Here is a 27,576-nt window from a genome sequence, read left to right as displayed (position 1 = left end):
TTTTAATACAAATTGTTTATTTATATGCTTTATTTTCATTTTTTCAATTTAAGAACATATTTTATAAATAAAAATATTGATTTCAAACCAACAAGAAACATTGACTTTTTGGATGCTTTTGAACGAAAATGTAATGAATATTGAGTAGGCCGTGAAAATTAGGAATGAAACTCCGATTCACTCATTTATTTGGGTGTTCATTTTGGGACAATTGGGCCATGACGCACTGTACACATAAAGTTCATTGCATATTCTTCCGATAAGGGCTGTGTTGTAGTGTGTTGCACAAGAAAAAAGTTAAACGAGTTCACGACACTGTACAGAGTACAAAAAGAGATTTCCAAACTGGTTTGCATGCATTGGCCAGACCTCAAAGTTATTCTTGTTTTAAATCTAAATTCGAAAGCTAAGGATTTAATGATCTTTTTTATCGGCCCAACAACCTCAAGAGGTCTAGCCAGGGCAATTAGGTAGCTACTCAAGATAAAGTCTTCAATCATCTCGTTACAGAGAATGAACGTTTGAAGTGATCAGCACACATTACACACTGTTCAGATGAATTTCTGTTTACGAAAAATGTATAATTAAATATAACATTTGAAGATCTAACTAAAGAGTCTCCAATCAGTATTGGGGCCGCGATTGAGAACTAGCAATCTAATTTGGAAACTCTGAGGCAGCGAAGTCGAGACAATTGTCAAAAATGAGGAAAAATCTCTATCGCTTTTCCAACTTGGCTTGCACATTCTTGACCACATTATGGACTTTAATCAGCTGGCTCTCACGTCAACCGATGAAGCTATACTTGTGTGTGGATGTTCCGGCCGGGAAACGATCGTTCCAGCACTGAAAAAATAATTTTCATTTTTCAGATAAAAACTATTGTTCTTAAAATTTCGAAATATGTTCATTAAACACAAGACTAGAATATATTCATTCTATTCAAAACGATCGAGTGACCCGATTTTGGCCCAAACGTCCCAAAAATGAACACTCGCGTTTAGAGTGCTGGGTTGGGGGCGCTATTCCTCCCGGTTTACCGGCAAAAAATATTTTTTTTCCCACAGCAGTAATGTAACGATTAGGAGCAAGTGAATAAAATGGGTCGTTATCGCTTGTGCGGCAAATCATGATTTTAATAATAAAAACAAAAACCCACACACTGAAGCGCTTGAAAGCGCCCTTCTGCTAAGGTATCTACTATCAATATTTGCTATTTAAATCACCAACATTTCAACCGTTCCTGCCGGTTACGATTGACCGGATGTGGTGTGATTACGTACGGTCATTTTTTTTCTACCCCATTGGCTGTGATGCCCACCAAAAAAAAATCCCAAGTCCGAAAAGAGCAGGGACGGTGCGGGGAAAGCGCATGCGAAAGGATGATGGGCCCGGACTATTTTTAATCTGCTTTCGCGTAAGGATCGGAATGTGAGGCTATTGGCCAGCAGCAACGGCAGCAACGGAACACGGTGGTCGTGTTTGCCTTTTCGCGCTCGTACCGTACCGTGTCTCGCTCTGTGTGAGGTCAGCGGGATCAGGATTGATGGGGCGCTCGTTTCACGGCTTAGAAGCCGGAACGGTAGCCAATGCGCTGGGATGCGCCACTGGCTCTGGCGGCTCCCCATCAACTGCTGTACCAGCGGACAGCACCGCGATAACGTGCAGTGGCTTGGGAGGGGTTTTATTTTTTTTGGCACGGGTTTAAGCATTCCTTCCCGGTGGGTCCACTGAGTCTAGAATCGCAGCATCAGGTGGCGCGGATGGACGATTTTGCACGTTTTAAGCGTTCGATTAGATTAGAGGTTAACGGAAAAAGCTTCCGTGGGCGGATTCGTTCCCAACGATCCGGTGTCGATCACTCTCCTTTGCTTCAAATAAGATCTTCGCTTGCAGGACGAAGGTGAAGCTGCACATTATTTCGCAATGTGCCACAATGCCAAATATTGTCAACTCGGCTTTAAGTTATCAAACATTTAATGAATGAACGAAGCGCGTTATCGCTTACGGTGACCCACAGCTTGTCAAGAACATATTTTTTGTTGTTGTTTGTTATTTAAAACATTAAACACGGCAAAACAACTTTTTTGTTTCGTTGCTTTCACTACAATATTTCCAAGAAGCCAAAGAAGACAAAGGAAAAAAATGGTCTAAAGATGTGGTTCTTACTAATAGCGTGTGTGTGTGTGTGGGTTTTTTTTACTAAAAGATTATTCTTTATAAGCGTTGTGTGTGCATTTACTTTTTGTATTTACAAGAATATTAAGAATTGTTTTAATTTACCAAATCGGGCTCTTGTCGCATGATTTCTGTAACGGATTTCGTTCGACGGTTTTGAATTGCTAGCTTTTGGGCTGCGTTTGCATTTGGTTGCGTTCGACGTACGCAGCCCTTTAAGCTTATTGTTATATTAAGCACGGTTCTAACACAATCATGTGGCAGCTGGCGGGAAAATGAAATTTTGTGTTTATTTTTATGAAATCATGTTGTTTGCTTAACTGGAATTTCTCATGAATTTCTCATTGCAATAAGCGTGCGGATATTGCAGCTTAGGTTGTTATCTGAAGTAAGCACGAAGGTAGTATAATTCCGCTACAATCTCAGGATCGTCACCGTCAACTGATACTCTCCAGCTCCAGGTGGGTTTTTCTTAGGTAAAAGCCTCCTTCTCAGGAGTCTGAGGTTTCAAACCTCGCGTCATCCGCGTAGCCAAGAAATTGGAGGCTTTAGACTTCCAAGCAGCATGATCCGCCACTGCTCTGAGGGTTCAAGAATCTATGGTGAGTCGATTCCTGATTTGAATGACTCCTCGTTAGAAGGTTTATATGAATGACTCTTCTCAAAAGATGCTTTAAGCACAACACACCGATAGTATGTTCGAAACTCTCACCCTTCAATGGTTTCGATTCAAAGTGACCCTCATCAACCGCAATAGTTTCCCAGGTTATCCATACTGCTGCGAGAATAATTCCAGGTGAAGGTTAGCACGAGGATTCCTATTTGAAAAGTTAAACCGTAATGCGTTTTTCCCTTTTTTAACCTTTGCTCTGTTTGTGCAAAAATCCGCAAAATACATAATCAGATTCGTGTACGACAGTATTTTGAATATTCACTTCGTTCAGGAACTTCTGGACACAAAGGTTAACAAGCGAAGCGACTGTTTGCTCAATGTTTCGTCGGTCTTGGATATTCCAAATGCTAATGAAAAATTGTAAAATTCTTCTTTATTGATGTTTAAATTAAATCAGTAAACCAAGGAATTATATTTTATTTTTTAAGTTTGATTCTTTCGCAAAACAAATCCATTGTTTTTAATATGTTCGTTAAATCTAATTTTAACTATGCAAACATTTTTCAAGCAAATGTTAATTTGGTTTTTAAACAATAAAATTTTATGTTAGCTTTTAATGCAAAAGTTAAACCAAAACAATTACAATTGAGTATGAAAACTCCATTCGAAAATATTTAAAATAATCAAAAATATAATTTTGCCCACCATGGAGTTTTGATTGCAGTTACGTGTAAACACCGCTTCCCTTTTCAAGGCAATCTTGTTTTGGTTCGGTCCGATTGGGTTTCGTCCAAACCCCCCACCAACATTACTAAAGATTACCTCACTGTAGAGCAAAACACTGCTTGTGTGTACGATTGTACCTTGTTTTTTTACGGTTGGGTTTTACACAATACAAACCTCGCATTTACAAAAGTGCTCCACTGTGCGTTGACGGGAGACGGGGACACAGCTGCATTTCGATTTGTTTTCATTCGTACGTAGGTTCCAGTTTTGGCAGCAAAGTGCAGCATCAGCAGATAGAAGTTCGGGTAGTGCTAGTGTTTTAGTGTGCTACATATGGAATGAGGGAACAATTGTGCTGATTGTATGTGGGACAGGTGTATGTGGGACAATTTTGCCACAAGTGCTCTTTTGTGTCACGATTAGCGGATGAGCGGCAGAACGGCGCATCCGCCCACGGACGGTTCTTCTTTTCGAAGGATCTAAACTTTGAGAAGGATTGCTACACGGACATTCCCCTTTCTCCGCAGGTGGTAAGTATTGTGAAGGTGAAAGAATCGGAGAAGGATTGCGACGACACGCGTCGAACTATTACATAAAACAATGACCAAACCGGATTGAAATTCATAAAACCTGAATGTACTTTCTAAACGTGTTAAATAATCATGGCTGTGATTGTAAACCGATAAAAAAAAGGTTCTACCAACTTCCTGGATACACAAGTGCAACAGATGAAGTGGTCAAACAAACCGGGCCACATAACCATACCGAGAGTGGTCATCTATTATCGGTTTCGGGCTTGCGTGGCTACGCACCGTGTTCCTCCTTATCAGTACCAGATTGCGTTCTGTAAACTATTGTTTCCTCCCCACTCCATTTCATAGACCATGTGTTTGTGTGTCGCTTATCGTGTACCCTGTAACCTGACTACTTACTTAAGCATACCATTTACTGTCCATCCGTCGTAGGTTAAGCATACCATACATCTTCTACAAGGGCTCTGCTGCACACCGCACACACCACAGTACAAAACCCGGTCGCACAATGATGCACATGTCCTTTTGGTGGGGTTCCGACGTGGGCGATGTGTTCTTCTCCGGGCTGACCGTCAATGGGGCCGGACCAATGGTGGCACTGTGTCTCACGCTAACAGCGCTATCCGTTGCCTACGAAGGGCTAAAGGTAAGTTTAGGTGTGCGCGATAAACTCTTATCAGTTCATTGACCGTTACCCGGTTGCAGCATTTCGGTCCAGAAACAACACTTCGTTTATCTAAAATGATAAAAAAGAGTGATATTGAGAACAATGAAATGCAACTGGTTCAGTGTAATTATCTGCTTTTCTTTTCACTTTCAGATACACGGCGCTAAGGTGCGCGCTCGTACGGCGAGAGAACGGGTACGATCCGGGTCCTGCCCACCGAGCGAAAGTGCCACCCTGCTATCGTTGGAAGGAAGCGTCAGTAATAGTCCGCTGAGTGGCAGCACCTTGCCACGCCGTGTTCGGACGCTTCTCGCGGAAGCTGTTACGTTTCTGTTTCACAGCATGCTGGGATATGCGCTCATGCTGACAGTGATGGTTTACAATGGGTATCTGTTTATAGCCGTGGTCGGTGGTATGGGACTCGGCTACTTCCTGTTTGGCCATCTCTCGATGAAGGTGAACATGGAGAATATTCAGGCACAGCAAACGAAAATGATTTGCACCACGCGCTGTCTACAGCAAGGTAAGAGTGCACTCGCTGCTGAACGATGATCAGCGGTAGTGTTCAGTGAGTCTCGTTTATGAAGATTCATGAATTGCTAAGTAATCGAAGATTCATTCAGAGATTCATGAATTAGTACCGGATTGGAGTCATCACTAAGCGACTAGAAGCGGTTCGTGTCAATCCGTAGCTGCAAGTAGGTTGGGTGGGTTAAAAAAAGCATAAGCTACTTCGATCCATGAGCGAAGCGGGTTCGAGTCGGAATTGATTCCAAGTAGATTGCGGTAGTAGTCACGAGCCGGAATCGGATCGAAATAATCTCAGTAGCCGCTACTCGAACTCGTTACCGATCGGAACTCGCTACACAAAGCCTACTTGTACCTATGGATCGACCAGCGCTTGTTGCACCCGCGAGTCGGAATCGATTCTGACTCTCACCTGACGAACCCACTGCACCTTCGGGTCGGTCGATCGATTCCGACTGGTTCGCACCCGACTCCGCGCCAGGCTGTGAAATGAATCGTATTACTCATCACTAATATGAATGACTATTCGCAAAAGGCTCATTGTGCATAACTTTAATCATTGACGTTTCTACTTGAATGCATCCATCGCCACCATTCGCTGCTCATCGTTCTTTATCATGTCCTCTGTTTCTTCTCTTCTTTCTCTTCTCGCGCCTACGCCCAATGCTCCTCGATGCTCCTCGTACAGCCGAAAGCTGCGCAATGAGCCATTCGACGCCCTGCCCAACCGGTGTATGTGACAATCGGTTTTAGAAACACTCTGGTGTTGCATTCTTCCCGCTCCCGTTTCTGATACGTATCATTTCATGTTTTTTGCCTTCTTTTAGCGCACTTCCCGCTCTAATTATCAAACTCTGACCTAATTGCTCACCTGCCGTCACATGCACAAGCAATCACATCCTTTTCCTCGCCAGCTCACTGGTTGCTCCCTTGTATGATAAACCTGTTTCCGTTTTGTTCTTCCATCGTTTGCTGTAGTTTTTCTTGGGTTTGCATTTTTTTAAGTTTAGCTTCTTTTTTTACTTAATTTCATTACTACTGTTCGTTCTAGAATCGGTAAACCCTTCTGCATCGACCAGTCTAGAGCATTATCCACACAGCGCGTCGGTTGACGTCACCGAGCATGGTACAAGCAGTCGGTCCGGTGTCGCACATGGTTCTGGATGTCATTAAACAGGTTGTGCGCACTGACTGCAACACTACTACCCGACCTACCCGATCGGCCCATTTTGCCACTATAGCTTTTGGGGAGCGTTTCAACTGACAGAGCCAAAATCCAAACGGGTGCTTCTTCCACGCCAAAAGTTTGCAACACAAACCGCATCTGAAACTGTGATCCTTTAGCGTTTTCCCCGCCTGGTTTACTCCGGTGCTTTTAGCAACGAATACCGCTGTGCGTATCGATTAACCGTTGATTTAAGGAAGGTGCCAAGATTACCATTTCAAAAATCCATGGACAATATTTAAGGAAAAGTGCGTATGTAGATATATGTTGTAAAGTTGGACCACATCAGCCACTTCCGGCGTTATATTCGATTGATTTGTGATATTTTTTTTTCAATTCGTTACTGTTTGTTTTTACAAAGCAAAAGTGTTTGTTTTTTACTCGGAAAAGTTCAATACTTTCACAATAAACCAAGAATATATTAAAATTAAAAACTTACAGTAGGTAATCGGAGATGAAAATGATGAATATTTACGGCATTTGGGCGAATCGTTTGTAGTCGATCTTTTCCAGCTGTACCAGCGGTTTCAGTTGCTCGGCGAAAATACGCATATCCTCAGCAATCGCATCCTGGCCCTTCGGTGCGAGCACGGACAGCTCCACCAGGTAGCTCTGAGAAATGGGTTCCGTCATGTTCTTCAGTATTTTAGACACCGTAATCTTCATGCGACCCTTCCGGAACATGTATCCCTTGGTGGAGTACTCAAAATCCAGACGAAAGCCCATCTCGGTTAGAAAATCAATTACGAGCGGTGTACAAGCAATGTCCAAGCTGCTTCTAACCAACGTCGGTCTGGTCCGATCGCCCAGCTCCGGTTGACCGATGTAACGTAGCTGCAGCGGTGCTTCCACGTCTTGTGCTCGTCGTACCCGTACCGTCATTACCGGTGTCTACATGGATGTGTGACAGAACCTACGGTTAGCGTTTGTATTTGCGGTGGAAAAACATGCAGTAAATTACCTTCTCGGTTGGTAACTTCAAACTGAAGCACATTTCTATATCACTGAACGTTTCCGGACTAGCATCAACGTTGTCGCAAAGTCCTCGCAATCTGAAATTAAGAAAACATTTATTGTTTGATGATTTAGTATGACCCAATAGCGGGGACCCCGTACCGGTGTAATAGATTTTCTGCCGCTGAATCTAAAATCGAGCCTTGCAGCAGAAACTCCTGATTCGGTATAATGTTTGAGCTGAGTGCCTGCTGCAACAACTCAGCCGCATTAACCTGTGCACCCATTACGCGGTGGAAAAGTATAATTTAACACACAAAAGCAACAAAATCGCACGGACGCTAGGCAAAATTGCCGCAGTAGCAACAAATAGCAAACACAACAATCAGTTGTCAGTTTTGAACGGATTGAAAAGCCACGGTTAAGATATGCAGGGTAGAGCGTTACATTTTATCGACGAATTAGTCCTATCCAAAATTTACGGTACATAATCTGATGTAGACAACACAATTTTACTTTAAGTATGACGGAAATTAAAGTAAAACATGAGCCATTTTACTTTCTTTTTACACTTCTCGTTTGCCATTTCACAAGATCGGAACCCCTGTATTGTTAGACTTTTTAGCTACCTTGAATTATGTATTGTCAAAAACATATGTTTTCGCGGAAACTCCGGGCACCATACAGAGAGCAAAAGCAGTTAATTTCTCGTCTAAAATCGTATTATTTGTTTAGTAAATTAAACAGTATTAATGTTGCCGTGTTCAGAAATGAATAAACCGTGTAAATAGCTCGGCTTTAAACCCAATTACAGCGCAAAAACATTCCTTGCTAAAAGTGCTATCTACCGTTCGTGCGGCATTTCAATAGTATGCGTGTACACGTGCTGCAAGTGCATGTAATACGGACCATCCACACAAACAACTAGCAATCGCGATTGTAAATTACACAATCCTACCCCACCGAGACAGGGATGGTTCCAGCGTAAGGCAGATCCACTTCATTCGCCGCACACACTTTCGCCTGGAACGACACACGCGCTCGGTACAATTTGCAAATCATTCCTGGTGTGACACTTTCGCCTAACTTAACTTACCAATGTCGTCGGTCAAGCTGCATAGCAGTATATTCCATCCAACACTGCGTAAACTGCAGTGCCAGGATGTGGCGATTGAAGCGCACAACCTGATGTATCCCGTGTTTTTGGTGTACGAAACAGTTCTCGCTTTGTGTAAGCGTAAACCAGCAGTGTTTTAATCTCGTTTTTGTGCTCACTTCCTTCACAGCGACGACGATGAAGCTGTTCAGCACATTCCAAGCATGCCGGGTGTTGCCCGTTACGGTCTCACCACCTTGCTGGCCCACCTGAAGCCGTTGGTCACGAAAGGTCTTCAATCGATCCTAGTATTCGGAGTGGTTGACACGCTGCCGAAGGTATGTTGCGCCAACGATGGTTTCGTACAGCTGCGATAACATGCACCATGAATGCTCATTATCAATTTGCTTTATGGTCTTCTAATTGTAGGATTCCATCGGTACGGGTGCCGATTGCGCCACAAATCCGGTGATACGCGCGTTGCCCCGACTACGTGCTGCTTTCCCCGATCTGTTGATTGCGTGCGACGTTTGCCTATGCCCGTACACCGATCACGGTCACTGTGGAGTATTGACACCGGACGGTGTTATCGACAACGAACCCAGCACCAAGCGCATCGCTGAGATTGCCCTGGCGTATGCTAAGGCAGGTGCCCATATTGTGGCACCGTCCGACATGATGGACAATCGCATTTACGCGATAAAGCAAATGTTGCGCGCCAGCAACCTAGATAACCGGTGTTCGGTGCTGTCGTATTCGGTCAAGTTTGCGTCCGGCTTCTATGGGCCGTTCCGTGATGCGGCCAAATCCGCACCTGCATTTGGCGATCGGAAATGCTACCAACTGCCACCGGGATCGAAAGGCATTGCCAAACGGGCAGCGGTATGTTCGACTGTATTGTAATCAGCGCTTAAAAGCTTGGAAGTTCAATCTATTGGTTTTGCTTGTTGTTACAGAAACGTGACGTGGAGGAAGGTGCCGACATGCTCATGGTAAAGCCCGGCATGGCTTATTTAGATATTGTGAAGCAAGTAAAGGACGAATATCCCGAACTACCGATGTTTATCTACCAGGTAATGTAAAACACGATATTTTTATTATCATAATTGCCATAATTGCGACGGTCCATTCAATTTTGGAGTTCGTGGAGGAATAGTGTCCTAGTCCTCCTAGTTTTCTCCCGTGATAGCCATAATGAGTGTCTGTGAGTCATATTACGACACTTTAACAATTCCCAAGAACAATCTGACTTCAGCTCATGAATGCAACTTTAAAATGGTGAACTATAGAGAATTTCTGTATGTAATCAATATCGCAACAAATTATACTTTTAGGTTTCCGGAGAGTATTCGATGCTGTTAAACGCTGGTAAAATTGGTGCCTTTGATTTGAAGACTGTTCTGTGGGAAGTTCTGGTAGGTATGCGCCGTGCCGGTGCGGACTGTATAATATCCTACTTTACACCACTCGTCCTCGACTGGTTGAAGGAATAATTTATCCCATTTATTAGAAATGCAAAGGTTGTGGGACACATCTCTGTTTTGTATGACAATAATTGCTTTTAAATGAATCTACCGGAATATTGTTCAAAACCGAATGGGCTTTCATTTATCAATTTCCCTAGTGGTATATCATAATGAATTAAATGTTAATTAATTAATTTATATAATACTATCGGTGGAGACTCTTTGTTCATAAGTATGGTGTTATGTCTTAACGCACGGGGATTTCCCCATTCAAAAGTCCCCCATATACCCGATACTATACTTCCAAAACAAGTTTACACATAAAAAACGTGTACACAAGTATGCGCCACAAAATGCGAGTTTCGCTCTCTCTTCTTTGCGAGAGAATGTGTATCAATCGCTGAGAGGTTTATAGCTGCACGGGGAATTCCACTTGATCGTCTCACGATCTTCGCAAGTCGTTTGTTTGCTGCGCACCAATCTAGACGTAAGTTGCGTGACAGAGCACACGAAAAGTGTGGTTTTGTTGAAGTAAATAAAATATGTGCCTCCTTTTAGGAATGGCGAATAGTTTGGTTGAAACCCTCTTCGAGGCGATCACGATCGGCGATGAAACGATCCTGGAACAATGCATTCAACAGGCGACCATCGATACCGTGTTGGAATTTCGGCGTTCGTACGGCGAATCTCCGCTGCATTTGTGTGTGAAAATTGGCGGTGTGAGTCATCTCGGTGTGGTGCGTTGTTTATTGGCGAGCGGATTGTTTGATAGTACCACCGTCGACAGCGAAGGACAAACCGTGCTCGAGTGTGCACTTGCGAATGAAGACAGCGAATTGGTTGAAGCTCTGATAAACGTAGAAATTGATGGGCTGGATGATGCAACCGCTTGCTACCAGATGTTGAGACACAACTCGCTGCAGATATTCAAAAAGTTTCTTCAAATGAAGCAGTTGAAGGAGGAGGACGAATTTCAACACATAGCGAGTGCGTTAGTTCAACTGAGTGTGAAGAATGTGGTTCTTTCGGAAGATTTGCGTCTGTTCACGCTGTGGAAGCTGTCCGACTTTGGCTTTCGGAAGCTGTCCGGCAACTGGCCCGGAACGAAGGATCCAAACGAGTGGAAGAACCATGTCGACGTTATAAGCGACTGTTGGCGTGATATAAACGTGCAGCACAACACTCGACTGTACGCGGATGTTGACGATCTGTTCCTGCATCGATTGCAAACCGTGCACAATCATCTGTACTTTCTCAAGCACAAACAATTCCTGGCGCATCTTCCAATGCAGGAAGCCATATTTTGTGTGGCCATCTTTCTATCCATCTTTCGCAATCCGGAACAATTTCAGGAGTATCGTCTCATGGTAAACAAATGCCTTGTGATAGAGTTTGTGCGCATGGTAAGCGAACAGTTGGCAATAGTGAGAAAGTATCTGGAAGGAACCGAAACGGAACTGTTGTCGATAGTGCGACAAAGTGAGTCGTCAGGCTCAACAGAGAAAGACAAACTGATCCAGGATCTGATGGCAAAAATAGATTCATCGGACCTGCCGAACAAAGCACATGTGTTGAAGCAACTAAAGCAACGAGTGGAGAGTACAACTGCCGCGAATAAGGATAGCTTAATCAAGGATATGCTGGACAAGGTGAAAAGAATTGATAAACTGTGGACCGGAGAAATGGCCGACAAGATTAAGCAATTGGATAAGACGAACAGAGAGCAATTGATAGAGCAGATCGGGAAACGTTTACGTCACGTATCTCATCCACAAAATGTAGTGAACCGGTTGATAGGCGATTGGAAGAAGGGAAAAGCGACCGAAGCCATCGTCGCGGACATTGTGGCTGGTGAATCGTTCAATCTGTCGCATCTGATGCGTGGTAAAGATCGTCGCATCAAACGCAAGTTGTTGAAATGTTACTCCAAAACAAAACAATACTACTCACTGTACAAGACCGTGTTCTACTGCGAGAACATCGTACGAAAACCTATTGAAGTTCCGTCACAATCCACCTACGCTGAGATTGCATGTATGAAACGGACGGTTCAGGTATTTGGCGAAGCCATCAAGAATACCACCAACTCTGCCAACATGCCGGGAAAGGCTGTGGACGCAGTGAATTCAATGTTGACAGAACTCTTCCCGAGAATGAACAAATCATTTCGAGAAGTCTTTTCGCACAGTATCTCGTTGAAGAAACAACTTTTGGGGGAATCTCACGACAACAGACTCTTTGGATCGATTCGTTCGCATTTGGGCATGATGCGGATGGTGTTCCAGCTACTTTATGTCGTTGCCGTCGTCGATGTTCGGCAGTCACTTTATGGGTATATGCGCCAGTGTGACACTTTTAGAGAGCTGCAATCGCTGGTACTGTACATCGGTGACATGGAAGATTTGGAACAGCGCCAGCTAGCATGCTACAAACAGGTGATGCAGTATTTTGATGAAGCGAAAGCCACGTTTGAGGAGTTAAGAACGGAACCAATCGGCGAAACACCAACATTCCGACATTTACAGAAGCAGCTTCAAGTGAAGCGTGACATTGTGAAAAAATTGGAAAACTATTTCAATGAAAACGATGGTTTTAACTACGGTAGCATACGAAGAGCATGCTTCTCTAGCGACGATTTGGCTGCCATACGAAGACTGTTAGATTGGAAGCTGACCATGAGATGGGCAGGCGGATTCTTCCAGAATGTGCGCTCATCCTGGCAAACTAATCACGTCGAATCGTTGACGATAGAATGGAAGGATCAACGTTTGCTGAAGTACAACCCTGCAGTAATTGCCGGAATTCTCAAGAATGGCTCCACCGCAATGGAGTGCATCGAAGAGTTCGAATACATTGAACAAACGCGTCAGTTGACGGTGGATCTCAAGATCGCGGAAAAGATCGACGAGGAATCGTTGCAGCATCTCAACAGACGTTTAAAGTCTTACTACAATGATATCTTCTTCATCGACAACAAATGGAAGGTGTTGGAAACGTTCTGCAAAGAGCTCAAACTCCCTTGGAATAAGGAACTTACTCGTGAATTGATCAAACGCGATCAGGTTCATTTACAGCAGCTGTACGACAAAAGTCGCAATCAGTTGGGGGCAATTCTCGAAAAGTATGGTCTGAGCACGGTTGATGGATTGGTTACGCGATTGTTCGGACTGCCAACTCGGATGTTAAGCGCTATCGAACACATCCAGCTGGAGCTTTGTGAGATGCTGTACACAGTCGGATACTTTGGCGACAGTTTCCACTACCTGAAAAGTCGCATCCCTATGATACAGGGGAAGAACTATCGTAACTTCTTGGCCCATGATACGCTGTCCTACAATCTGCTAACGGATAGTTCGATGGAGAAGATCGTGATCAATGCGTTTGTGTTCTCCAATACCGAGGTTCGACTGTTCGGAAATGGTGGCGCTAATAAGGTTCACATTACCCTTCCAACGTTGTCCCAAATGAATCACTGGGTTGAGCTCCAACACCGATTGCTAGAAGCATTCCGATCCAAAGACATCCCGACGATGCAGAAGATAGGACGAGAAGAAGGGGCAGAGATGAAGGGTCGTTTTTGCTGTACGCGGAACAAATCATACCTCGCTTCGGCTTTCTTCCAGCTTCCAGAGTTGATAAATCCTTGTAACGCTGATATGTCCGTTGTAGAGTATCTGGATCAATACTTTGCCGGGTTTTTGGATCGTTGTAACGATCCAGAATACCAAGTTTCGACGGCATTGGCATTCCGAGACTTTCAGGCAGTTTACGATCGTACAATTGCTCTTGGTGATCGTTTAATACGAGAAGAGATGTTCGACTGGGAGGAGCTTATGACTCACGTTCGCAAAACGGACCTGTTCGTCCATCTGGTAGCGGTCGTTAATAGGGGCGCCATTTTGAGAATGCTTATCGGGCACGGTAACACAGCAGGTGTTCGAGAGATGCTGCCGTTCTTTGAAAGCTTCCATACGGCGAACGATCGTGGCCCGTTAGGAGATGCGTTACTTTACTGTGTGCGATCGATTACGGATCTGTTGCTACCACGATCGTCGGTACCACATCCAGCGATCCTGCTGCTTGCCATCATCTTGCACTGGAATGATATCTTTACATGCATGATGGCAAAGGCCGATATTGAAGGAAACACATTCGAATTTCTGCTGAAAACGACTGTCCAGGCTAGAAACTATACAGCCGCGGTATATCTGCTGGAAAATGAAGCTTTTACGCAGTTTATTCCAGATGCATTTGTGGCTTGCTGTGAATCAGCGGCGCGTATGGGTGAACAATCCGCCTTGCAGCATTTGCTAGTGCGGTGTCCTACCACATCGATGGAGACTACAAGTTTAGCCCACATCCTGCATCAGGGAGCCCTTAAGCAGCAGTGGAACTGTGTGCAGCTACTGTTGGAACGTGACGTTCCGGTGGATCTGATGTTCACGGATAACATGCAGGAGAAACAGTGCACGTTTCTCATGCTCGTAAAGTACGGTCAATGTCGACTGATCCAGAAAATTAAATCCATTAACCACGAGCTGTTCGGTACGGTTGCAAAACATCCTTTTACTGTGGCGGTTCAAAACGGTATGACATCAGACAGAATGATTCGTTCGCTGCGCGCATTAGGGTTCGATTGGCTCGATAGCTCAACAACGCTACACGCAGCGATACGGAGCAAAAATAAGACGGTGTTTGAATTGATCCAGAAGCTTGTGAATGAGAATTGTGTGGTGAATTCCTCCACCCTTCTTGATCACTTCCGACATGCGTTAATTGTGCTGCAGCGCTGGAAAATGATCTCATTCGTAGAGGAGTCAAATGCTCACGGACATTCCTCGTTGTTTTGTGCTTTACAAACAGGTGAACAAGCAATGGTAAAAGAGTTGCTCAGTTGGGCTCATCAAATGCGAACGATCGAAGAACTGGGCATTCTTGGCGGTGTTGTCTTTGAACGTGATGCAGCCTTCACTAGTTACGGCAAAAGGCCAGACGGGTTAGCGTTTTGGAATACACGTGACAGCTGCGAAGATATGATAACCAGGATGGAAACCTGTGCATTGTTGAGTGAGATGATATGGCAACCGTTTGCGATCAGCGCTCAGTCCTCCACTCTAGTCACGTTCCATGTGTTAACCACTGAGGATGAAGTCATAGAGCCTTTTCAAGATCAGATTTTTAATCTACGGAATTCAGCTTCATTGATAGAAAATTTGAAGGATTTCTTATCGTTTGTCAACGCTTCACTGCGTAACTTCACCATAATTTTTGCCGAATTTTCCACAGACAGTGGAGCTAGGAGATACTTCTGGCAAATCGAGCAAATTAGCTGCATGTACGAGATACTACTCCCGTCAGAGAAGGCCATTGATTTAACTGACATGGTCAATTACACAAGTTGGCGAGATGAAACTCCGTTGCATCATTGCTTTCCGAGAGATACACTCGAAATGGTTAAGCTGTTGGTAGAGAACGGTGCCAATCCACTGTTGGCGGATAGCAGCGGCATGGCCCCAATCCACCTTTCACTGCTGAACTCACTGGACTATGCAGTGGGTCGATATCTGTTCGACGAGTGTGTTCGAAAGGATCTTCGCAACGCAAAGGGTTGTTCCGTGCTGGAACTCGACGATGGTAATGGTGGTAACAGGTTAATACATACCGCCATAATGGCTGGTCGGCAAGATATCATAAAGCGGTTGCTGGAGCTTCACGTTGATGTGTCCGTGGTGAACACTTTCGGTGTAGCACCAGCACAACTGGCTGCGAGCATTGTTGTGCAAAACACGTGTCGTCTAGTAAAACTGATTCTTGATTACGACGCCAGCTCGGTTGACTTGTTCGACCACATGGATTACACCTTGCTGCAGTGCGCGGCACGGGAAAACTCGTTGGAATTGATGCAGCTGGTACTGCAGTACAAACCCAACTTACAGAAGCATCGTAATGGCATGACGGCGCTTGGCATAGCCATTCTAATGAAGCACATCGAGTGTGCCAAGTGTTTGGTTCGCTATGCGATTGCAAACAACATCCGAGGAATTACTATAGTGGAGGAGAATGATCTCGTAATACTGTCGTTGTTCTGCGACGACTATGATCTATCAAAGATGCTGCTCGAGTACGAGTTAGGACACACATTGGGGGAGGTTGATGAGCGAGATCTACCCAGAATTAAATCCATTCTCGAGGGGTCATTGCCCGTAATGCCGGAAGTACCGATAGCTCGTGTGGTGCAGGTGCAACGATACACTGAGTCGCAAAACTTTATGGACGAACTGCTGGTACTCGCTACCTCGGTTACAGATCAGTAACGATCATCTATCTTTAAGACGTACTGGAATACGGTACGCAGACACAGATTTACGCATTTTATATCAAACCCTCTCAGGAAACAAAGAGATCTGAACTGAATTTATAAGGCGCAGTTCCTGCGCTTTCGGCATATGCACTATTATCAATGACACAACATAACCAACTTCGACAATAAATTAATTTTAACATGTTAAAAAATTTAATCGTCAAACTCCACGTTTTGTTACAGAACGCGGGGATAAAAATAATGAGAACAGCAAAAAGCGCACAGGAGAGTTCTGCTGCAAATATGTTACAAACGCAACTGAACAGAAGCAATTGCAACAGCTCACAGTTGAACTCATGGCATCGCCATCCGATCTCCGACAGGTTAAGCTTCGTTTAGTCCAGTTAAAGATCACGCCGAGTTCCTCAATGCCTCGTGCTGGACGGGTCGTTGGTGAGCATCTTATTCGTAGAACTTGGGTCCGACATCCTACCGGCCTTCAGCTCCGAGACAGGATATTTTCTTCACCAAACGGCTCAGCTATGGCGTGGTTCAATCTCCTTCTCCGCACATCTTTTGCTCACAAATATCACCAAGGATAGTCTGAAGCACCCTCGGCTCGGTGGGATGTTTGGTGGGATCGTCAAGATATTCACTGCATACTAGATCATTCGATCGGTATGTATTTGGGCGAACATCGAAGCACAATTTCAAATGGTTCAGTGAGTAGAGAACGAATGGCTTAACACGTTCCATGCCGTGTCAAAATCGGTCAAGGCGAATTCCATTAGACATCACCCAAATTTGGGTAATGAGGCGCTGAACGTGTTAAGGTGACACACTAGCCCCTAGGGTGATAGGGTACAGTTATATGATAAGTCTTTGCGAAGAAAGTTAGAGCTATTGATGCATCTATGTAAGGAAGACAATTATGACAGAGTTATTCGATTTAAATCTCCACAGTGCCCTCATTGTCCGCAATTACGCGATAAAGCAAATGTTGCGAGCCAACAATGTAGATAAGGAGTACAGTCGTACTCGTTCCGGCTTTGCGTTTGCGTCCGGCTTTTTTTTTGTGCCGTTCAACCTGATGCGACCAAATCAGCCGCAGCATTTGAAGACACCAGGCATGTTTGATTGGTATCATCAAAACTCCATACATGAAAGCGATATCAATGTGTGCTGTAGATGACGACATGCTCATGGTAAAGCCCAACTCCAAGTATTATAGAGAAGCAAGTACAAGGTGAATGTCCCGGGTACCTACTGTTCCTCCAACAGGTAATGTATACTTTGATGGTATGATCATCAGTTATCAGTAAAATCTGGCACATTTCTATTTTAAGGTTCCCAGAGAGCATTCGATTTACTTCATCTCCGTCTGGTTGAAGGAATAATTTTTCTCGTTTGTTGTAAATCATTCGGGTTTGAAACGAATCTCTGTCTCACAGGAGAATAATTGGTTGAAACAGAGGAGGTCATCATTTATCAATTGCACGAGTAATGCATCCTAATTGCTCCAGTAAGTATACACTCAAATTTCCCTATCGTCCAGATATGATGCTGCATCAAGTTTATGTATAAAAAAGCGTATACAAATCGCACATTTTGCTAGTGTGCGTCACAAAACGCGTGTTTCTCTCGGAAACAAACGCGAGTTTCTGTGAGAGACTGTTTATCAATCGCTGAGAGGTTTTTAGCTGCTTGGGGAATTCCACTTGATCGTCTCACGATCTCCGCAAGTCGTTCGATTGCTGCGCACCAATCTGGACGTAAGTTGCGTGACAGTGCACACGAAAAGTGTGGTTTTGTTGACGTAAATAAAATATGTGCCTTCTTTTAGGAATGGCGAATAGTTTGGTTGAAACCCTCTTCGAGGCGATCACGATCGGCGATGAAACGATCCTGGAACAATGCATTCAACAGGCGACCATCGATACCGTGTTGGAGTTTCGGCGTTCGTACGGCGAATCTCCGCTGCATTTGTGTGTGAAAATTGGCGGTGTGAGTCATATCGGTGTGGTGCGTTGTTTATTGGCGAGCGGATTGTTTGATAGTACCACCGTCGACAGCGAAGGACAAACCGTGCTCGAGTGTGCACTTGCGAATGAAGACAGCGAATTGGTTGAAGCTCTGATAAACGTAGAAATTGATGGGCTGGATGATGCAACCGCTTGCTACCAGATGTTGAGACACAACTCGCTGCAGATATTCAAAAAGTTTCTTCTTATGAAGCAGTTCAAGGAGGAGGACGAATTTCAACACATAGCGAGTGCGTTAGTTCAACTGAGTGTAAAGAATGTGGTTCTTTCGGAAGATTTGCGTCTGTTCACGCTGTGGAAGCTGTCCGACTTTGGCTTTCGGAAGCTGTCCGGCAACTGGCCCGGAACGAAGGATCCAAACGAGTGGAAGAACCATGTCGACGTTATAAGCGACTGTTGGCGTGATATAAACGTGCAGCACAACACTCGTCTGTACGCGGATGTTGACGATCTGTTCCTGCATCGATTGCAAACCGTGCACAATCATCTGTACTTTCTCAAGCACAAACAATTCCTGGCGCATCTTCCAATGCAGGAAGCCATATTTTGTGTGGCCATCTTTCTATCCATCTTTCGCAATCCGGAACAATTTCAGGAGTATCGTCTCATGGTAAACAAATGCCTTGTGATAGAATTTGTGCGCATGGTAAGCGAACAGTTGGCAATAGTGAGAAAGTATCTGGAAGGAACCGAAACGGAACTGTTGTCGATAGTGCGACAAAGTGAGTCGTCAGGCTCAACAGAGAAAGACAAACTGATCCAGGATCTGATGGCAAAAATAGATTCATCGGACCTGCCGAACAAAGCGCATGTGTTGAAGCAACTAAAGCAACGAGTGGAGAGTACAACTGCCGCGAATAAGGATAGCTTAATCAAGGATATGCTAGACAAGGTGAAAAGAATTGATAAACTGTGGACCGGAGAAATGACCGAGAAGATAAAACAATTGGATAAGACGAACAGAGAGCAATTGATAGAGCAGATCGAGAAACGTTTACGTCACGTATCTCATCCACAAAATGTAGTGAACCGGTTGATAGGCGATTGGAAGAAAGGAAAAGCGACCGAAACCATTGTCGCGGACATTGTGGCTGGTGAATCGTTCAATCTGTCGCATCTGATGCGTGGTAAAGATCGTCGCATCAAACGCAAATTGTTGAAATGTTACTCCAAAACTAGACAATATTACTCTCTTCACAAAACCGTATTCTATTGCGAGAACATCGTACGGAATCCAGATGAGCTTAAGTCGAAATCCACCTACGCTGAGATTGCATGTATGAAACGGACGGTTCAGGTATTTGGCGAAGCCATCAAGAATACCACCAACTCCGCCAACATGCCGGGAAAGGCTGCCGGTGCTATGGGTTCCATGCTGACAGAACTCTACCCCGTCATGAACAAATCATACCGGGAAGTGCTATCGCACAGCATCTCGTTGAAGAAGCAACTTTTGGGTGAAACATTCGATAGAAGGCTCTGTGATGCGTTTCGTTCGCATTTGGGCATGATGCGGATGGCATTTCAGCTACTCTATGTAGTCGCCGTCGCGATTGTGCGGCAATCGTTCTACGGTTATATGCGTCAGTGTGACACTTTTAAAGAGCTGCGATCGCTGGTACTCTACGCCGGTGATATGGAGGCGTTGGAGCAGCGTCAGCTAGCTGGCTTCACAGAGGTGACGCAGTATTTCGATGAAGCGAAAGCCACGTTCCTTGACTTAGAAAATGAACCAATCGGCGAGATGCCTATATTTAGGCACTTGCAGAAGCATCTACAAGTGAAGCGTGACATTGTGAACCAGTTGCGTGAATATTTCATTGAAAACGATAGTTTTAAATATAGCAGCATACGGAGAGCATGTTTTTCCAGCGACGATTTAGCTGCCGTTCGAAAGTTGTTCGATTGGAAGCTGACGATGAGATGGGCTGGCGAATTCTTCCAGAAGGTGCGTTTGTCCTGGCAAACTAATCACGTCGAATCGTTGACGATAGAATGGAAGGATCAACGTTTGCTAAAGTACAATCCTTCCGTCATTGCCGGCCTTCTCAAGAATGGTTCTGCAGCGATGGAGAGCGTCGAAGAGTTCGAATACATTGAACAAACGCGTCAGTTGACGGTGGATCTCAAGATCGCGGAAAAGATCGACGAGGAAGCGTTGCAGCATCTCAACAGACGTTTAAAGTCTTACTACAATGATATCTTCTTCATCGACAACAAATGGAAGGTGTTGGAAACGTTCTGCAAAGAGCTCAAACTCCCCTGGAATAAGGAACTTACTCGTGAATTGATCAAACGCGATCAGGTTCATTTACAGCAGCTGTACGACAAAAGTCGCAATCAGTTGGGGGCAATTCTCGAAAAGTATGGTCTGAGCACGGTTGATGGATTGGTTACGCGATTGTTCGGACTGCCAACTCGGATGCTAAGCGCAATCGAACACATCCAGCTGGAGCTTTGTGAGATGCTGTACACAGTCGGATACTTTGGCGACAGTTTCCACTACCTGAAGAGTCGCATCCCTATGATACAGGGGAAGAACTATCGTAACTTCTTGGCCCATGATACGCTGTCCTACAATCTGCTAACGGATAGTTCGATGGAGAAGATCGTGATCAATGCGTTTGTGTTCTCCAACACCGAGGTTCGACTGTTCGGAAATGGTGGCGCTAATAAGGTTCACATTACCCTTCCAACGTTGTCCCAAATGAATCACTGGGTTGAGCTCCAACACCGATTGCTAGAAGCATTCCGATCCAAAGACATCCCGACGATGCAGAAGATAGGACGAGAAGAAGGGGCAGAGATGAAGGGTCGTTTTTGCTGTACGCGGAACAAATCATACCTCGCTTCGGCTTTCTTACAGCTTCCAGAGTTGATAAATCCTTGTAACGCTGATATGTCCGTTGTAGAGTATCTGGATCAATACTTTGCCGGGTTTTTGGATCGTTGTAACGACCCAGAATACCAAGTTTCGACGGCATTGGCATTCCGAGACTTTCAGGCAGTTTACGATCGTACAATTGCTCTTGGTGATCGTTTAATACAAGAAGAGATGTTCGACTGGGAGGAGCTTATGACTCACGTTCGCAAAACGGACCTGTTCGTCCATCTTGTAGCGGTCGTTAATAGGGGCGCCATTTTGAGAATGCTTATCGGGCACGGTAACACAGCAGGTGTTCGAGAGATGCTGCCGTTCTTTGAAAGCTTCCATACGGCGAACGATCGTGGCCCGTTAGGAGATGCGTTACTTTACTGTGTGCGATCGATTACGGATCTGTTGCTACCACGATCGTCGGTACCACATCCAGCGATCCTGCTGCTTGCCATCATCTTGCACTGGAATGATATCTTTACATGCATGATGGCAAGGGCCGATATTGAAGGAAACACATTCGAATTTCTGCTGAAAACGACTGTGCAGGCTAGAAACTATACAGCCGCGGTATATCTGCTGGAAAATGAAGCTTTTAGGCAGTTTATTCCAGATGCATTTCTGGCTTGCTGTGAATCAGCAGCGCGTATGGGTGAACAATCCGCCTTGCAGCATTTGCTAGTGCGGTGTCCTACCACATCGATGGAGACTACAAGTTTAGCCCACATCCTGCATCAGGGAGCCCTTAAGCAGCAGTGGAACTGTGTGCAGCTACTGTTGGAACGTGAGGTTCCGGTGGATCTGATGTTCACGGATAACATGCAGGAGAAACAGTGCACGTTTCTCATACTCGTAAAGTACGGTCAATGTCGACTAATCCAGAAAATTAAATCCATTAACCACGAGCTGTTCGGTACGGTTGCGAAACATCCTTTTACTGTGGCGGTTCAAAACGGTATGACATCAGACAGAATGATTCGTTCGCTGCGCGCATTAGGGTTCGATTGGCTCGATAGCTCAACAACGCTACACGCAGCGATACGGAGCAAAAATAAGACGGTGTTTGAATTGATCCAGAAGCTTGTGAATGAGAATTGTGTGGTGAATTCCTCCACCCATCTTGATCACTTCCGACATGCGTTAATTGTGCTGCAGCGCTGGAAAATGATCTCATTCGTAGAGGAGTCAAAGTCATACGGATCATCTTCGTTATTTTGTGCTTTACAAGCAGATGATCATGCAATGGTAAAAGAGTTGCTCAGTTGGGCCCGTCAAATGCGAACGATCGAGGAGCTAGGCATTCTTGGCGGTATCGTCTTTGAACGGGAGTCCGTTTTCACACATTTCGGCAAAAACCCGAAAAGTGTAACATTTTGGAATACACGTGACAGCTGCGAAGATATGATAACCAGGATGGAAACCTGTGCATTGTTGAGTGAGATGATATGGCAGAAGTTTACGATCAGCACTGAGTCCTCCATCCCAGTCACGTTTCATGTGTTAACTGTTGAGGATGAAGTCATAGAGCCTTTTCAAGATCAGACATTTGCCCTGCGGGATTCAGTGTCATTGGTCGAAAATTTGAAGGATTTCTTATCGTATGTCAACGCCACGCTAAGTAACTATGTTATAGTTTTTGCCGAGTTTTCCACGAATGACAGGGCTACTAGATGCTTCTGGCAAATCGAGCAAAGTAGTTGCATGTACGAGATACTTCTCGCGTCAAAAACCGGTGTTGATTTGACTGATACGGTCAATTATAGAGATTGGGGAGGTGAAACTCCGTTGCATCATTGCTTTCCGAGAGATACACTCGAAATGGTTAAGCTTTTGGTAGAGAACGGTGCCAATCCACTGTTGGCGGATAACAGCGGTTTGGCCGCAGTTCATCTTTCGCTGCTGAACTCCCAGGACTATGCAGTGGGTCGGTATCTGTTCGACGAGTGTGTTCGAAGGGATCTACGCAACGCAAAGGGTTGTTCCGTTCTGGACCTCGATGATGCCAGTGGTGGTAACAGATTGATACACACTGCAATAATGGGCGGTCGACGAGACATCGTACAACGGTTGCTCGAGCTTCACGTTGATGTGTCGGTGGTGAACAGTATTGGAGCAACACCAATGCATCTTGCTGCAGGCATTAACATCCATAACAATTGTAATATGGTAAAAATGATTCTTGATTACGACGCTAGCTCGATAGATGCCCCCGACAACATGGAGACAACGTTGCTACAATCAGTGGCACGGACTAACTCGTTGGAATTGATGCAGCTGGTACTGCAGTACAAACCCAACTTGTACTTAACCCATCAAGGCATGACGGCGCTCGGTATGGCCATCCTGATGAGGCACATTGAGTGTGCCAAGTGTTTGCTTAATTATGCGATCGAAAATAACATCCAGGGTATCACACAAGGCGAGGACGATCTGGTCGTACTGTCATTGTTTAGCAACGATTACAGTTTATCGAAGATGCTGCTCGAGTACGAGTTAGGACACACATTGAGGGAAATTGATGAGCGAGATCTACCCAGAATTAAATCCATTCTCGAGGGGTCAGTTCCGAGACTGCCAGAAGTACCAATAGCTCATGTAGTACAAATGCAACGTTTCACTGAATCGGAAAACTTTTTGCAAGAATTGATGATACTGGCAACCTCTGTTACTGATCATTAACGATCCTGTTTTTGCTTGCTATTAGCGTCTGCCATTTCTGGCTTTCCAGACCTAACACGTATAGTCACGTGCCAATTCTTACTACGGGGGAACTGCCTAGGATAGGATTTTGTATCCCGTTCCTGTTGTGTGGAACCTGCGACGTTATCAACGGACCGCGCTGTCCATCTAGTAAAGACAGGAAAATATCATTAAGAGAAATTTAATCAAAATTTAGTAAGTTTTATAATAAACTAAGGTTACTAATTTTGCAGTTAATGTTTACATCGAGTTAAAACTCTATTTTGTGTTATTAGAAAGGAGAAATAAAAATAGAGAAACTAAACCGATCCACCAAATCGTCTTCTGCTACATGCCATATGGTTCACACACAACCGCACAGAATCTTTACAACAACGAAATAGCCACACTGGAACGACCCAAGCATCTACACATGGTGTCAATTACACTGGACCACCGGGAAGACACTTCACAAGCAAAGGATCCTTCCGAAACACCGTATCTCAACACGGATTTTCAATAACACGGAGAACCAGCCCACGATCAACACGATTTTAAAACCAACGGATCATGCGTAATTTCTCACTGTAAAACACACAACACGCTTCTTACATTCACTCAACAGCGCGATGTTGGATCGCTGTTGGCCACAGTAGCAGTAAACTTATATTCTGACCACATAACTCTCACGCTTGTGTATGTGTGTTTGCACAGGTATTGTACAGCCACCGCTTAATCCTGCAGCTTCAGCACCTGCGCGGCTTCCTTCTTCTGGGCTTCGCGTTTCTTGCTCGAAATTTGTGCCGCGATACGATCCAGATCCCGCTGGCCCTGGCTGGAGAGCTTGCGGCCACCGTCGGCGTGCCTTTCGATCAGTTTGATGGCTTCCAGAGCTTGGACAGCCTTGCGGGTGGCACTACCATCGGCACGGCAGAAGTGCGACGGTCGCACACCGTTGCGCTGACGTCCACCATAAATGCGGCAGATCGAACCAATGCCGGCCGGGCTGTGGTGGTACAGGCGGCGCAGGATCGAAGCACAACGCACGTAGAACCAATCCGGATCCGTTGGGGCCAGTTCCTTGAATTTGGCGGTCTTGATCAGATCCACATACTCCGGAACCTTCAGCTTTCCAGACCTGTTGTATAGAACGAGACGCACCAATACACCATACGTCATCGTTTGTCAGGTTGAAGGATACCGCTTCCGTACTTACTTCTTGAGGAAAAGGGCAACACCCTCTACCACTTTGTCTTGATCGACGTCCTTCACAGTGATTCCAGGCATCTAAAAAGAAAGGAAGCCACACATTTTGCATTAGGACAGGTAAATCGCATCATTCTCGGTTCCATCACAACACAACAGCAGCGAGGCCACATAACCTGCTACTGGCACTCGTTATACGGCAATTAGCACCGTTTACATTCAATTAACCACGCTCAATATGCTCCAAAAGTATTCGTTAGCAAGTGCGGTAACTATTGCATACAAAACCAAAACGGAATTTATCGTTTTTCGTACATTTACAGCACTTTTTACGGCAAATTGTCCACCGACGTACCTTTCACTTGCAAGCGCAACCGGAAAAAGAGATCGAAAGAAGCTAATATGGCGACACGTTTGACATGTGTCAGATGAAACGCGGCATTTGACGTTTCGTCAACATCCGGAAAACAAAGTGCTGCACAGTGTTAACCCTTCATAGAACCGGGACTGTGTTTTGTTGGTATATTTTTTTTTTACAATTATCAATTTATTTTCCATTACGAATGTGCTTCTCTTTACGGCCATTTCCAGGTCTTGGTCTTTTTAAGGTCTATTATTTCGTCTGTAGAACTGCATCATATTCACGCCACCAGTGTTTAAATTCTTCCACCCTTTGTGCCGGGTTCATTTCTTTGCGCGGTTTGCGCCAATCTCTCGTATCTAAACCGAGAATACCGGCAATTGTTTCCTGCGAAAAAAAATTAATAAAAGCACAATTACATCAACCAATAGGCACACTTCAAATGTCTGAAGTATATTTACCGTAGCAAAGGTAACTGGGAACATCTCCTGATCTTCAATCACGTGCGCAAACCCGCTCTCCATGTTAAAGTTTACCCAAAAGTATGGCAATCCTTTCGGAATCGTACGTCTCACATTGAAGCCATCCACGTTGTGTAGCTTCTTGTTCATTGCCCATTCTGTTTCCGACTCCAGAATGGCTTTTTTGAAGTAAAACGGGGCCATCTCGTAATCCTTTGCCGGGACGCACTGGATGTACATGTGAGGATTGCGGTTCAGGTAGCGGACGGTTTCGAAGAAAACCACCTCCATTTGGTGTTTGCGAAACATCTGAACTAACGTCTTGCACACATCGACTATTTCTTGATGTACATCTTCGTCCACCTGCGTTAAACACGGGTAGTGACCAACGGGCACAATGAAACAGTGCTTCGGTTGCAAGGCACGCCACGTCGGTATCGAAAGGTACACATTTTTACCCATCGAAATTAGCTGCTCGTGTCCAAATTTGCCAGAGTTCAAACAACGTTCACAGTCCGCCTGTGCCTTGTTCATTCGATTCATATCCCGCACTGTACGTTCCTCGATCGCATCCACACCACCCGTCGAAGAGGAAGCCTTCTGATGGTCGAATATATTTTCCAACCGTTTGCCGTCACCCAGCTTGGAGGAAACTTTAAAGAACTGTGCATCCATATTGTCGTTCTCGTGTCGCTCTGAACGGAATTTATCAGACAGAGCGGGCCCGGGTGGTAGATTTTGCTGGTAGCGTTTTTGTTTTTTAGCATTGGCCCTCTGTGAATCGCTGCTCTGCTTGCCCGTAACGTACGTAACTGTGTCTTCCGTGCTTTTCCTTCGTTTGTGAGCCGCTTCGTCGTGGGTCAATTGTTGCTTTTTCTTGGCTTGCATTTCGTGACGATAAGCTTTGGCTTTCTCTAGCTTTAGCTTCAAAGTTTCCGCTTGTGTTGCATTACCCACCAACTCTGCTTTAATTATTTTAGCTCCAAGCTCATTTAACTGCTCGTCTGTTAAGAACTCTTCACTAGCAGGCTCTGCTTTAGTCACCCTTTCGGTTGTTTTTTCAACTTCACCTTTACATTCTCGCTGTGAAGGGTCTTGTTTTTCTTTAGCTGATTTTTTCCATCCCGCACTACTGGTTCGGTGATGTTGCTGATGCATTTCCGCCGTACGGTGATACCGATAACCATCCTCGTTGTCCTCATCTTCGTTTGCCGGTTTACGAAAGCTTGGCAATCCTGTGCCTCCATTTCTCCAATGTGGATTCAGCTCACGGACACTAGTTTTGGGATCGTACTGTTCAGTTGTCGGGTTTTTCTTGTCCTCTTTTTTCGGTTCCTTGCTGTAAGTCGGAATCAGCATGCTGTTCATCCAATCTTCACGCTCAAGCTTTGGCTCGTGCAGCTGCTGTGACACCTCTTCGGCGTCCCTTTTGAACTCTGCAGCTGGTAAAGCTTCCACCCATTCGTCGCTTTCGCTTCCCGTACTGGATGACGATGAGCGCGTTCGTCGGTGGCGTTTATGCTTTTTGTCTTTTTTATGTTTTTTCTCCTTTTTAGATTTTTTAGACTTTTTCTCTTTTTTTTTATGCTTTCGCGGCTTGCGTTCTAGTTCACTATCCGAGGTAGAAGATCCCATTTCTGTATTGGATGCTGGATGCTAAAAAAG

General features: G+C 44.9%; 7 protein-coding genes across 7 annotated transcripts; 4 read left to right on the top strand and 3 right to left on the bottom strand.

Annotated features, from left to right (window-relative positions):
• Positions 1-4,558: 4,558 nt before the first annotated feature.
• Positions 4,559-6,418, top strand: LOC128708963 (high affinity copper uptake protein 1-like). Its single transcript, XM_053803945.1, has 3 exons — positions 4,559-4,696; positions 4,871-5,240; positions 6,297-6,418. The coding sequence occupies exons 1-3, from the start codon at positions 4,559-4,561 to the stop codon at positions 6,416-6,418; spliced, it is 630 nt and encodes a 209-aa protein (XP_053659920.1).
• Positions 6,419-6,941: 523 nt separating this feature from the next.
• On the bottom strand, positions 6,942-7,711 carry LOC128707661 (mediator of RNA polymerase II transcription subunit 18). Its single transcript, XM_053802619.1, has 3 exons — positions 7,587-7,711; positions 7,432-7,522; positions 6,942-7,361 (listed from the first exon to the last, which is right to left on the bottom strand). The coding sequence occupies exons 1-3, from the start codon at positions 7,709-7,711 to the stop codon at positions 6,942-6,944; spliced, it is 636 nt and encodes a 211-aa protein (XP_053658594.1).
• An 811-nt stretch (positions 7,712-8,522) lies between these two features.
• On the top strand, positions 8,523-10,013 carry LOC128719065 (delta-aminolevulinic acid dehydratase). Its single transcript, XM_053812686.1, has 5 exons — positions 8,523-8,632; positions 8,711-8,858; positions 8,950-9,402; positions 9,477-9,593; positions 9,855-10,013. The coding sequence occupies exons 1-5, from the start codon at positions 8,523-8,525 to the stop codon at positions 10,011-10,013; spliced, it is 987 nt and encodes a 328-aa protein (XP_053668661.1).
• Positions 10,014-10,546: 533 nt separating this feature from the next.
• On the top strand, positions 10,547-16,300 carry LOC128719060 (uncharacterized). Its single transcript, XM_053812681.1, has one exon. It carries the CDS (start codon positions 10,547-10,549, stop codon positions 16,298-16,300), a length of 5,754 nt encoding a protein of 1,917 aa, XP_053668656.1.
• Positions 16,301-18,132: 1,832 nt separating this feature from the next.
• Positions 18,133-23,883, top strand: LOC128718675 (uncharacterized). Its single transcript, XM_053812296.1, has one exon. It carries the CDS (start codon positions 18,133-18,135, stop codon positions 23,881-23,883), a length of 5,751 nt encoding a protein of 1,916 aa, XP_053668271.1.
• A 579-nt stretch (positions 23,884-24,462) lies between these two features.
• On the bottom strand, positions 24,463-25,170 carry LOC128719068 (40S ribosomal protein S19a). Its single transcript, XM_053812688.1, has 2 exons — positions 25,100-25,170; positions 24,463-25,021 (listed from the first exon to the last, which is right to left on the bottom strand). The coding sequence occupies exons 1-2, from the start codon at positions 25,168-25,170 to the stop codon at positions 24,616-24,618; spliced, it is 477 nt and encodes a 158-aa protein (XP_053668663.1). The 3' UTR covers positions 24,463-24,615.
• A 532-nt stretch (positions 25,171-25,702) lies between these two features.
• LOC128719063 (CWF19-like protein 2 homolog) lies at positions 25,703-27,546 on the bottom strand. The gene is made up of 2 exons (XM_053812684.1): positions 25,912-27,546; positions 25,703-25,837 (listed from the first exon to the last, which is right to left on the bottom strand). The coding sequence occupies exons 1-2, from the start codon at positions 27,544-27,546 to the stop codon at positions 25,703-25,705; spliced, it is 1,770 nt and encodes a 589-aa protein (XP_053668659.1).
• Between the last annotated feature and the right edge of the window lie 30 nt (positions 27,547-27,576).

The sequence above is a fragment of the Anopheles marshallii genome, chromosome 2, assembly GCF_943734725.1.
Source record: "Anopheles marshallii chromosome 2, idAnoMarsDA_429_01, whole genome shotgun sequence".
Lineage (NCBI taxonomy): Eukaryota > Metazoa > Arthropoda > Insecta > Diptera > Culicidae > Anopheles > Anopheles marshallii.
This window is presented reverse-complemented; position numbering and strand designations above follow the sequence as displayed.